The sequence below is a fragment of the Canis lupus genome, chromosome 34 (genome assembly GCF_003254725.2).
Source record: "Canis lupus dingo isolate Sandy chromosome 34, ASM325472v2, whole genome shotgun sequence".
NCBI classification, from domain to species: Eukaryota; Metazoa; Chordata; class Mammalia; order Carnivora; family Canidae; genus Canis; species Canis lupus.
The window spans coordinates 18747179-18760779 of record NC_064276.1 but is presented as its reverse complement, the minus strand read 5'-3'; the positions used below and the strand labels follow the sequence as shown (position 1 = coordinate 18760779).

The 13601-nt window shown below is 42.6% G+C and overlaps 1 protein-coding gene and 1 non-coding gene across 3 annotated transcripts in view; both read left to right on the top strand.

Moving 5' to 3' along the window:
- Positions 1–13601, top strand: part of ETV5 (ETS variant transcription factor 5) — a 62187-nt gene that overhangs the window by 22515 nt on the left and 26071 nt on the right. For both annotated transcript variants that reach the window (XM_025451251.3, XM_025451250.3), the window contains exons 6-7: positions 8600–8729; positions 9656–9943. In XM_025451251.3, the coding sequence (XP_025307036.1) occupies positions 8600–8729; positions 9656–9943 (418 nt within the window). The remainder of the gene's footprint in view (positions 1–8599; positions 8730–9655; positions 9944–13601) is intronic.
- LOC112662917 (U6 spliceosomal RNA) lies at positions 2336–2439 on the top strand. The gene has a single exon (XR_003138948.1). It is a non-coding gene; the product is annotated as a U6 spliceosomal RNA (small nuclear RNA).

Sequence of the window (13601 nt, the reverse complement as noted above, 5' to 3'; positions counted from 1 at the left end):
CTGAGCCTAAACCAAGAGTTGGCTGCTCAACTGACTGAGCCACGCAGGTGCCCCTGGGGGTACATTTTTAAAGGTTACGTAAAGGATATATAAGAAACAACACACAGAAATGCTGGCCTTAGGTCCAGAAATGTCCTATGTTGCTGATTGTCTCACTCTTATATCCACATTATTGGACTGACCTTAAATACTAGTATAAAAGAATAGAGTGAGTCAGATGGAGATATTTGGGTTGGAAATAGTTTGTACATGTTTAAGGAGAGGGCTTTTGAGGGAATCATTAAAATTTTTTTAGCACAGCTTACTAGTTGATTTTACTATTTATGGATGATTTTTTTTTTTTTGCTATATTCAATTTTTAAATTTATGCTTAGCAGGGTTAGCTGTGTCGGGTATTAAAGAAGACAGCACATTCTCCCATACTTCCTCCAATCCTGCTTTTAGAACTTGTGCCCCCTAACTACATTTGATAACATTTGAAATTTTTTATTTTTGGAAACTGTTGCCAGGCAGAATTAATGTGAGCTTTTCTGATGGGTTTGAGCATGTTTCTTATTTGGTTTGGAAATCCAAAAGGCATCTCCTTTCCCAGATGTTCTTTTTAAGTGCCAGGACCTATCCACTTACTTTATCTCTCTTGAACCTTCTTGGTTCCCAGAACAGAGTATTATCTCTTGTTCTTGTCATTCACTAGTAGTGCTGTAGCAATTACAAAGAATATTGAGACATTAGGAATATATTTTATGCTTGAAATGAATTTTTAGTCTACTCAGCCCTAAAATAAAGACCTATTTCTGACCTCTTCTGGTAGTACGGTAGAACTTAAAATGTAAGCCTCAGTCTGTTTACCTCTTTTTTTCTAACTGGCTATTTGCACTTTGTCTCAAAATTTGTCCAAAAAAGCCAGAGTTAAGGAAAGGCAACAGTATACTGGAAAGTCAGCCTGTTGGCTTTGTTGTGCTCTTTAAACCGTAGGTCCCAAGGGACACTGCATCTGATGACTTCAAGCCCTCTGGTCTTTGCTAGTGGGGCACTCTGAGAAGTTAAGGGTACATGAGGAGAGAAGAGGTCACACTTACTCGTTCTGGGTGGCTTCTTTGGTTCTCTTTTGCCAGTGTTATGTTTATATTCACATGTCCTACTTGATGGTTTTTCCCTCTGCCTCTTTCCTTATAGTCTACTCACTGCCATAACCAAAGAACAATATGGGCTGATGTCTCGGGCTCTCCCCCACCCCATGCCTTCTTGAACTAAACAGCACGTATTTCCTTACTATGGAGGGAAATGAGGTGGGATGGTAATGGCCTAAGAGAGGAACAGTGACCTAAAGCTGCTGGGAAAGGGAGTAGCTCAAGAATAGACCTTCACTTTAAAATTATGACTCTGGACTCTTGAGACGTCTCTGACCACAACTATATACATTCCACATTCAGAAGTTCAGTGAGAGGCCCTAGACACATAAACTAGCCACCCGAGACATAGTCTCATGGACATGCCATTTGGAAGCAGGTGTGGGTATTCTGGTCACCTTCCGTCATGAGACACAACTTTCCATGAAAGGTAAGAAGATCAATCGAGTGTGACCAAATAAGGTCCTCCCCCAAGGGCAGGCCTGCACAGCTGATTTGGGAAGGTGAATCTGCCCCGGATGAAAATATTGAAACTGAAGAAGGGAGGAGGAAAACCCCAAAACAAAACCTGAGCAATGACCCCCTGCCCCGCGGGTAGGGGGGTAGGTAGGCAAAGCCTGTGTGTGAAGCGTGAGAAATAACAATGGGCTTAGTCTGTCTCCCTCTCAGACTGCAGTGTCACTGATCAGCACTTTCTTTAACACTCAGCAACGACATGAATGCTATATGTATTCCCAACAAAGTCAGTGGCAAATTGAAACTTTGGTGATTACGGAAGCACCACAGGAAAGGCTTGTTAGACGAGGTGGGTTTTGTCTTTCTAAGGAAAAAAAAAATCCTTTTAAATCAAACTGTCGTTCATCCTATCATTCAACAAAAGTGTTTTCCTTTGTTTTGATCATATGTGCTGTAATAGTGAAGTTCACTGCCAGCACTGGCATGGGGTAGCTGCCTTGGACAGAGTCCACAAGCCTGTACTTGTGGGCAGGAAACAGATTTTGTCAGCAGAGGGAATTATTATTTCTCTTGAATGGGCCAGTTTGTCTATTTTTTCTATTTCAAAACAATTGGGTTATTTCTTTGGAAAACTGTTTCTATACCATCACAGAAGAAAGATTTTCTAAAATACAAGAAATCTTAATAAGTATTTATTAAACTCAATGATGCTGCTTAACAGAGCTTCTTTCTTTAAAAATGAGAAACTTATGCTCACTTCAGCAGCACATAGACTAAAATTGGAAGGATTCAGAGATTAGCATGGCTTCTCTGTAAGGATGACACACAAGTTCAGGAAGCATTCCATATTTTCCTAAAATAACACTCCATGTTAATAGTACTGGAATTAAAATAAAAACCTTAATACAAGCAAAGAGAAACTTAATTGATACATGGCAGTCACAAACTGTACAAACATTTAGATCAAGACTGAGAACTTATCAGAAGACAAGAAGACTCATTGTACCCCCCGAAAAGTACTACCCTCAAAGTAACCTCCATCCTGACTTTGCACACCATGTATTAGTTTCCTGTCCTTCTGAATGTTACATAAATGGACTCACACAGTATGTACTCTTTTGTGTCCAGCGTTTACTCAGCATATCTGTGAGATTCCATGCTGTTCAATGTAATTGTAATTTCTTTATTCTTATTTCTGTGTAGTGCTGAGATTTAGTGGGGTTATTAAGCCTATAGATAAATTTGGGAAGAATTGCTATCTCTACAATGTTAAGCTTTCCAACCCATGAATATGATATATCCTTCCATATATTGAGAGTTCTTTAATTTTCTTGTGCTTTGTAGTTTTTAGTTTAGGCATATTACATATCTTTTACTGGATGTGTGCCTACGTATCTCATGTTACTTGTCACTATTGTAAATTTATTTTTCAAATTTCACATGTATACAGTTCTTTTTTAGATTAGGCTTGTAGCTAGTGATCTTGGTAAATTAGCTTATTGATTCTTATATTTTGTGGGTACTTTTATATTTTCTTTTTTTTTTAAACGGTTTTAAAGATTTTATTTATTTATTCATGAGAGACCCACAGAGAGAGGCAGAGACACAGGCAGAGGGAGAAGCAGGCTCCCTGTGGGGAGCCCGATGTGGGACTCGATCCTGGGACCCCGGGATCACGACCTGAGCCCAAGGCAGATACTCAACCACTGAGCCACCCAGGCGTCCCAGTACTTTTATATTTTCTATGTACAAAATCAGGCCACCTGTGATTAATGCCAGTTATATTTCTTCCTTTCTAATCCTTTTGTTTTTTATTTGTTTTTTTTTACTTATTGAATTGGCTAAGGATCCAGCTTGATTTTTGATCACTGTGTCAGATAGAAAAATCTCCCAAGGAATTCCCATAATAACAAAGCCAACTATAAAGTTAAATGTAGTTGATCTAGATTTATTTTTTTAAGATTTTATTTATTTATTAATGAAAGACAGAGAGAGGCAGAGACACAGGCAGAGAGAGAAGCAGGCTCCATGCAGGGAGCCCGACGTGGGACTCGACCCCGGGTCTCCAGGATCAGGCCCTGGGCTGAAGTCGGTGCTAAACCGCTGAGCCACCCGGGCTGCCCTTGATCTAGATTTAATTTGGTGTTATAGTAGTCTACAAAGCAATATATTGTACTTTGTGTTGCACATTCACAGATAATGGACTAAAATCTGGTCAGACAGGAATCTTTGTCTTTTCTACCCCTGACAAGCAGAGACTTCCATATATATTTATTTGTATATGGTTCCTTAACAGAGTTCTTGCAGTTCATTAGGAGTCCAGACAGCTCACTCAAAGTGTTCTTGCCTCACAGGTGGCACTGAGAGGGGACTGTCCAGAAGCACTTTCAGGAGTGGCAGAGCATTTGGGGAGAGGGTATCCAGGGCAGTAATGTGGGTTCTGGCCAGCCAGTGACTCCTGTGGAAGATACCTGGTCTCCAAAGTCAGGTAGCTGTCTAAATAAGTAGAAGATAATGGTCAGCTGAAATATAGAAGGGAGAATGAGATCTTTTAGGTGGAATGGGAGGCAAGAACTGATAAGAAGCAGAGGCTACCGGAGTCAAGAGATGTTGGTTGCCAGTAGGAGGGAAGGAGGGATCCTGGGCATTTCAGTGGCCTAGGGACAGGGAAGGGATGAGTCGAATGGGGATACAGGTATATCAGATGTGCCTCCAGTTGGAGAATGTAGAGTAAACATGAGGATACAGACTCTGAGAGCTGGCAAAACGTATCCTTCCATTCTCCTCTGGTGTTGTCTTTCTTCTTCATCCCTTCCCCTATTTCTTTTTCTCTCAGATTCTCTCTAGGGGGCAATAAGATAGAATATGATAGAATCACCAAGCACTGTTTAGGTAGGAACCTCGACCACTTAAAGACCCGAGACTGTGCCAGATGACTTAACATTTTGAGCCTGGGCTCTCTCATCCTACTAAAAAGGGAAACCAAAAGTACCTTTCTCATTGAGTTGGGAAGATCGAATAAAATAATGTATGTAAGAGCAACTTGTCACAAAGTAAATGCTAAGGGGTCTGTCTGCTGCCTCTTTCTTTTCGGTCTACCTTGTTCTTTTCCAGAGGTCTTAGTTCTTATTCATTTTTTTTCTTTGTTCTAGAGCACTTTCAACCAGGTGTAATGTGATATTTTTGTTGTTTTTGTTGAAAAAAAAGGTTTATGTCCTCTATTTTTAGTGTGCAAAGTGGGTGAGTGAAATGTCTCCCATTTCTGTCAGTGCAGTAGATCACTGAAATGACAGAAGTGCTTGCGTCCTCTCTAATAACAGCAGCTCCAAGACTTGGAGCAATTACTTTGATTCCTTGAGCCTCACAGTCCTTATAAATGCAGGGGCTTGAATGAGGTGGACTGTGAGGCCCTGGTCTAACTATGATTGCATCTATGAGATGATGCCCAAAGTCCGATTCCTCACTAAATTGAGCGTACCACGAAGAAAAGGCCATGGCCGTTGGGCATGCCATCTGATCCCCTGCATCTCCAGGATGCCTAACCCATAGGAGATGCTCAGTGAGTGGGTGAATGGATGGAGGAGTGAATGATATCTTTACAACAACAAAGGTGATCCATATTCACTGGGGATTATTGTCAGGGCACCATGGGCTTTCTGGGCCCATTTTCTATAGTTCTGAGCTTAAATGCAGAATTTCTAATTGTAGAAAATGTTTGTCAACTTACGTAGTCAACTTTTTTGGCATTTCTTTTCCAGCTTCCTTTGGAGTTCGTGACCCTTTTTCATTCCAGTTCATTGCCATCCTTTGTAGTCCTAGGTCTCTGTCATCATTTAGGAAGCGATGCCTGTGCGAAGTTAAATACTCTATTTTTGAAAGCACAGTGTATAATTACACAACATCATAGCACCATCTGCAAGGTGCTGTGCCATTTTCTGTATTTCTCAAGGCAGCATCACATATCTCATTTTACAAAGGAGGGAACAGACTGAAAGCAAGGAGCATTCCTTGGGCTTCTAAGTCCTTGCTTTAAATACACCACTATCTCTGACTAATGCATGCCATAATTAGGTTCCTTCACACATCCTCTGGCCCAGCAGTCCCTTTGGAGAGCTGAGCCTTCTTCCTTACCACTCCAACGGCCCCTAATGGTTTTCTTGTCACTGATCTGGGAAACTTTCGAATCTCGCTCTGGCTGTGTTCCATTTCCTTCTCTCTCTCTCTCTCTCTCTCTCTCTCTTCATTCCTGGGGAAAAAATATTTATTTTTTTTAAAGATTTTATTTATTTATTCATGAGAAACACAGGCAGAGGGAGAAGCAGGCTCCATGCAAGGAGCCCGACATGGGACTTGATCCGGGAATCCAGGATCACGCCCCGAGCCAAAGGCAGACATTCAACCGCTGAGCCACCCAGGCGTCCCGTAAAAAATATTTATGACTAACACTGCCTCGCTTTGTAGGGTAGATGCAGTCCCAGCCTTCAAGGTTAAGAATTAATTGGAAACATAATCCACTTAGTCACTCATTGTGTTAGTCCATGGAGGCTGCTATAACAAAACATGACAGACAGGGTAACATATAAACAATAGAACTTTATTTCTCAAGTTGTAGAAGCTGGAAGTTTGAGATCAGGGTGCCAGTATGGTCCAGTGAAGGCTCTCTTCTTGTTTTGTCCTAGTGACTTCATGGCTCTGCCCTCATGACATAATCACCTCCCAAAGCCTCCCACTACCACCACCATCACATTAGGGATTAGGATTTCAACATATGAATTTGGGGGGTGGGGACACAGACATTCAGACCATAGCACTCATCAGCTGTTTCTTGAACTCCTCCTTTGTGTAGAGAGCATAAGATTCCAGGTGTAAGACAGTTTGGGGGTGGGATAATATACCATTTACTTTCGAGACAAAACAATAAGATACACACTAAGGGTACCGCATAGATTTGAAGAAATCGAGGCATTGGACTTGGCTGGCAGCTTAGATTCTCTCTCAACATGGGTATATGATGTTCCTGAAGCCATTCGCAAATTTTTCTTTCTGGACATGTTTGGCTTACCCTCTGGTCTTGGTCTTGTCAGCAGAACTGGTTACTTTTTAAACAGTACTCTGAAAATGTCAATTCATTTCCAAAACCTGAAACAAGAAAATTGAGTGATACCATAATGGTCTACTTTCTAAATGTAAGTAAAATAGTGATTATAAATGATTTTAAGTAAAAAAAAAGGAGATTTTTCAAGGTAATATAACTTTTGCTTACACTGGGGCATCATCAACCTTTCCTCATTATTTTTCCGTAACTTTTGTGACAAAAAGCTAATGAGAGGAAAGGCCGTGGCAAAGAGAAGGGTGCTGAGAACCACTGGAATACCCACTGCATTGGAGAAGTGTTGTCCTGTGTCAGATTGTCTAATTGTCCCATTTCATTTACTAACCACATTCTAACAAGCTTAGCCATTTTCTGTGTCTGAATGTCTGAAAACATTTGATAACAATTGAGGCTTGGCTGCCATGATGTCACCATCAAAAAATCACAAGACTAAGGACTTCTAACTATAATCTTCCAGTTCCAAACTTATTCCATGTGTTTTGGAAAAGCAGTTGGCATGCTGTAGGAAAGGAATTATAAAAACCTATCCTTTCCGGTCAGCCATTGGCAGGACTTTGCTTATAAACTTATCTGTGATAGAGGCATCTATCTCGTTTGTTCACTCCTGAGACCTGAACGTGTGGTTGGAGGTGGCACCTGAGCAACCAGTTGGCCAGAAGATTGTTCGGTCTTATCAGCAGAAAACAGATGATCGTTTAGTTAAGTTTTAGGAGTAAGCATTGAGTCAAACCGAAATTTTAGTGGGTCACCAGGGCACTGATTGTGGTTAGCTATCTAAAGAGACCTTCGATAGAGTGGAGAGTTACTGTCACAAAATTTAACTCAAAAAAAAAAAAATTTAACTCCCCGCTCCCCCAGCCTTCCTGATAGCTGGACAGAGAGCAGCAATTCTAACTCTTAACGTAGAAAACAGACCCCGTGGTGTAGCATCTTTTAGAGTTTGTCCTTCTACTTTGGGTAAAATGCCCTCTCTCAAAACAAGTTAAGTCCTAGATAAGACAGAAAAGGCCAACCTGGTTTTATTTTGTTTCATTTTGCTACCACGTAAAGCTACCTTGGTTTGAAAAACTTTGCCCTCTCAGTATCACATATGGAATATGCACTTGATTTCCAAACATTACACAAGAGCTCTGTGTACTATTTCATCAATTTTGGAGAGGTGATTGGCACTTCTCTGAAAGGATTGGTTATGAAAACCTGCCCTTCTGGATTGGTCGGACGGAAAGGCACAGAGTATACACAAGCACAAAGGTTTCAAGGATTCGTCCTTAACTCAGTTAGCCTTAGCTAGGTTGTGGTTTGGCCCATTGTTGTATTCCTTTGCTTTTAAAATTTTTGAAACGCCATTAAGTATTTCTTACTCAGAACTGATATGTAGAGCTGCTTGACAAAGGACTTTTAAAAAGTCATATATTTAATTTATATGCCTCTGAATAAGAAATGTATTTGCCAGAACAGTTTCAAGCCTCTGGGAAGTTAATGTGCGATGTCTACCAGTATATCTGTGGCTGTTTTTGTCTTTTCTGGAAACAAAATTCTTCATGTCTGCAACCCTTGACATTCTATCACACCTGCATTTTTCTTGACGAACCGACACCTGCAGGAATTTTAAGGGTTTCAAAGCCTCTGCGAAAAGCAAACCCAACACCAACAAAATGGGGGGAGAAAAGACATGGTTAATTAAAAGTGTCAGATGATGACTTCCAACTTGAAAGAACTTTTCATTGGTTTTAGATGGAAGGCTCTGTGTTTAAGTGTTTGGCTTTCTCTGGCATGTGACTTGACATGACTTCCAAGAACAATCAGCTAGTTACAGGGGTTGCAGAAGGAAAGCATTGTGCTCCCTGTTAATCGGCTATCCTCTCTTTGTCCACCCCCTCCATCCCTCTTCTCATTGCAGTGGTGCTTCATGCCCCACCTCCAACCAAGATCAAACGGGAGCTGCACAGCCCCTCCTCGGAGCTGTCATCCTGTAGCCACGAGCAGGCTCTCGGTGCTAACTATGGAGAAAAGTGCCTCTACAGCTATTGGTAAGTGGAGCCAGAGAAAGGCTGGCCAGAAAGGAGCCGTCAGGCTGACGGCTTCAAGTGCTCTTCAGCAGACACTCAGAGTAGCGCTCAGAGTAGTCTCTCGTGGCAATGTCGGCCTCTAGGTGTGTAGCCCAGTACAGATGGGGCCTTTGTGCTGCACATAAAAAGTAAAACTGTTAGACGGGCTCCGCAGGGGAACTGTGTTCATGGGGTACTGAGCCCTCCTGAGGGAAAGAACCTTGAATACTGGGATATTTGATCTGTGGCTTCTAGGGAGGGAAGATATACTTCTCCATGTCTAGCATATGTTAATGTGAACTTTAAGCACCAAAGAAGTAATCTTCAAATCAGAATATATGAAAAAGTCCCAGGGCCTGTGCCCTTTACTTAAGAATATCCAGGCCCCAGGAATGAAGCTTTAATTTTAAAGCATTCTTTGCTCTAGAAGATAAACATAGATCTGCCTGGAAGGGGGAGAAGAGCCGTTAATTCAAGTGATCTTACAGCAGAAAATTTATCTTCAATAGGGAATCTCACTGCTTCCCTGGGACCCTGGAGTACTTGGGAGAGGGGGCCAGGACCCTCCTCCCCAGGGCATAAGTTCCCTGCACCATCCATCCCTACAGGCGCATACATGGAAAATGCTCTTAGAAGGGGGAAAAAGGAAACCGGAAACAGAGGCTAAAATTATCTTTGAGAAGAATCACTAGAAGTGTTAAACAAGTCCCTGTGACGCAGTTGTGTTTGTCACTTTTCGGAGGTACAAATATTCCCTCGGGGCTGCCAGCAATTTAACTATGTTAATGCTGTCATTTCCTGGCAACATGGCCTGCAAGCTAGCCCAGGCGTCCTGGCCGACCTGGCCACCAAGGCTCGGCTCCATCTCCATCGCAGCTTAATGCTTCCTTTTCTCTTTCTGTTTCCAGTGCCTATGATAGGAAGCCTCCCTCCGGGTTCAAGCCATTAACCCCTCCCACCACCCCCCTGTCCCCCACCCATCAGAGCTCCCTCTTCCCCCCGCCCCAGCCAAGTCTGCCCACCCCTGCGCACGCCCCCGCGGCTGGCCCAGTACCAGGGGTGGGCCCTGCCCCCGCCCCCCACTCGCTTCCGGAACCTGGACCACAGCAGCAAACCTTTGCGGTCCCCCGGCCACCACATCAGCCCCTGCAGATGCCAAAGATGATGCCTGAAAACCAGTATCCATCAGAACAGAGGTGGGTGCTGATCCGGGCTGCTTTTGCTGCCTCCATCCTCCTCCCCTTGACCCCATGGGGAGAGAGGAAGGAGTTGCTTGTCTTTACCAGGTACCTATAAAGCTCTCATGGTGTTGAGGCATCTTGTCAGGTAAGATGAATAATAATAGGAATATGACCTGTTTATATACCACCCTGTTCTTGAGGTACTCAGAGGATCTATGAAGTAGGTGAAGGAGGGATTGTTAGTACCATCGCCCCATTATGGAGGTAGAAGAGTGACTTGACCAGGATACACAGTCTGTTGACGCTCACTGAGGGCGGGCTTCCTGACTCACTGGAGACTGCCTCCTGGTATTGAACCTTGGTTTATGCTACTGAAAAATACTGCATTAACATGGGAAGGTTGCTAAATTACAAAAGGTATTATTACTCGTCTGAGTTTAACACATTTTAACAGGAAATTAGCAAAAGACATTACTTGTAATTACCTACTTGTGAGATAGAAATCTTCTCCTTTCACTCCAGGTAGGTAGTTCTACATTCCTGATAAGGAAATTGAGGCATCAGGAGTAACTTGGCCAGAGTCTCATTCATCAAACAAACTAAAGTGAAAAGGGAACCTCCTCTGCAAACACCAAACTTAACTTCTTAGGTCCTAGCCTTGTAAGTCCATGATCTAGGTATTTTAGAATTCTGGATGCCTGTGGCCTTCCTTTGTACAGGGTGTTCTGGAGACCTCTGTCTTTTTATTTCAAGTCTCTCTGGAATATATATAGATGGGGAGTTGTCAGTGATGTTACCAAGAGTTGCAAGATGGTGACCGTTGCAGTTCCTTCCTCTCTTTCTTGTTTTGCATTGGCTGGGTGTAGGGCTGAGGGGCAAGAGAGGGAGGCTGTATGAATATATACCTTCCCAAGGCCTGGTCCAACCCAAATGCCTCCCAGTATTTGCTCAGGGGTCACATTATTTCTAGATGAAATACAGAAAAGAAAGACATTTTTCTCTGGTTTTGGTCCCCTTTGCCCCTTGCTGTGAAAGTCACCATAAAGACCTACATAATTTGGCTGATTAGTCTTTATTCCCCTAGCGAGGCCCAGAACCATGAACACCAATGATACATAGGACCCAAGGGGCGAGTGTTGATTGGGGGGCTGGCTCAGTAGTGAGCCTTGGTTTCAATGGGGAGCTCATCCGAAGGAGACAGCTACCACTAAGCTTTGCCAGTTTATTGCCTTGTTAACAGCCTTACACTTCTTCAAGAGAATTCAGAAATCGGATTTTTATGTAAAAATTCCAGGTTGTATGGGGTTTTTTTGTTGTTTTTTTGGTTTGTTTGTTTGGTTTTTTTTTTAAGTTGGCAACTAATTCAAATTAAAAACAACAGCAACATTTGCAGACTAAACAAAACCTCTCTGGGCAAAATCACTCTGCAAGGCTGCCAGTTGGTGAACTCAGGCCTGGATGCCATTTTTATTTCAAAAGTTTTTTGGTTTTGTGTTTTTTAAACAATATCTTCCTGATTTTCTGCAGGGATTATTAATTGAGGAGGAGGGATGGGGCGTACATATATTTGGTATATGAAATACTTAACAAACCTTGTATTTGTTACACTATGTGTATGGTGAGAATTACTCATGTTAAATCTCTTTTATACAGTTCCCTCTCAATCCCTGTTTCTTATCCAGAGGGCTTGAGTGAGGAGAATGTTTGTCCTCTTGCAGCCCAGGCAGACAGGAAGCCTTAGTCTTAGTGGTGATGAAGTAGGTTTGTTGCCAGGCTTCCCAGCCCCCCTCCACCCCCGAAAGGGGGAAGTTTGATCCTGAGATCCAGGAGTATCTGCCCTCAGGTGTCCAAAGAGAGAAAGGCAGGAACCAGAAACCAGATATTTCTTTTTAGCGGGGATTCCTCTGACATCTGCCTGTGGACTTAGTTCCCCTACAGTCTGCCATTAGGAGTAGAGGTCTATTTTTTTAAATATTTTATTTATTTATTCATGAGAGATACAGAGAGAGGCAGAGACATAGGCAGAGAGAGAAGCAGGCTCCCTGTGAGGAGCCTGATGTGGGACTTGATCCCGGACCCTGGGATCACGACCTGAGCCCAAGGCAGGTATTCAACCGCTGAGCCACCCAGGCATCCCAGGAGTACAGGTTGAGAATAAAAAGACCTCTCGTGCTCTAGGCTGATACAGAGATCCTTGAGAGTACTAGGGTGAAGAGCAACACCTGGACACTTAGCCTTCTACCTGAGAACACTGTAGTTGCGAAGTTGCCAGTTACAGGAGTTCTCACAGGGGCTTATTTAAAATGCACATTCCTTACTCTGCCCCAGGTTTTGAGGTGGTGGGTCTGGGGGCATGACCTGGATATTTTATTGTCACACTTTGAAAAATCATGATATAGCTGTTTGTTCTACCCCCATCCTTACTCAAACCCACCTTTTCCTTATGCATCAAGTACCCAGTACTCTGAATTTTGTTCTTATTGCCCTTGTCTATTATTAATGAGGGTATCCATGGGATATTTGTGTGATGCAGATTACACCAAAGACATGACAAATGATTTTGCTTGTAGATACTGGAGAGCACACAGAAAATGAGGCAAACTGGGTAGCCCAGGTGGCTCAGTGGTTTAGCACCGCCTTCAGCCCAGGGCCTGATCCTGGAGACCCAGGATCGAGTCCCACGTCAGGCTCCCTGCATGGAGCCTGCTTGTCCCTCTGCCTGTGTCTCTGCCTCTCTCTCTCTCTCTGTCTCTCATGAATAAATAAATAAAATCTTAAAAAAAAAGAAAGAAAGAAAATGAGGCAAATTAAAATCCCTGGTCTGATTTTGTAAAAGTAATAGTGACTGCACTTGTGTATGATAACAAGCTTAATAACTCCACCTCTAATAACTATTACACCTGCACGAAATGGGGCAGATTACTTTCTTTCAGTAATTGTAGTTTGTTCTTTGCTAACTTTCAATCTAAATGCAATCTGAGAATATTACTTCAAAAAGAACCCCCTAACAAAAATATATGGTATTTTGCAGGATATGAAGGAAACAGTCTTTTTTTTTAAGACCTTATTTATTTATTTGAGAGAGAGAACACAAATGGAGGAGGGGCAGAGGGAGAGAGAGAAGCAGACTCTGCTGAGTGTCAGGCCCGATGTGGGGCCCTGATCCCAGGATCCTGAGAGCATGACCTAAGCTGAAGTCGGACACTTAACGACTGAACCACCCAGGTGCTCCAGGAAATAGTCTTATTTGAGCTTTTTAGCAATCCTCTAACCAAAGCGGAGTAAAAAACCCTGTTCCATAGATAAGAATATCAGGCCTCAGAGCAGCTAAGGGGCTTCCTTAATGGTCACATAGCCAAATACAGGGGCCTACATTTAGAAACCAAAACATTTATAACTGCACTGTTTTGGTTATGATTTGGGGGAAGGGGGTTGCTAACATCCTCTTAAACTACCAGAACTTTACCCATGTTTTAAATTACAAAACCCTGCTAAATTCCTGCTTCACTCATCTAAACTCATGTTGTGACAGATAGCTTTTTTGTTTTGCTCACAGTATGCCTTATCTCTGCTGTTGAATAAACTTTTTGAGGCTTAAAAACCATGATTTAGAACCCTCTCAGCCCAGTATCATACTTGTCCTCAGTTTATGTTTACTGATAGTGACAGCAGC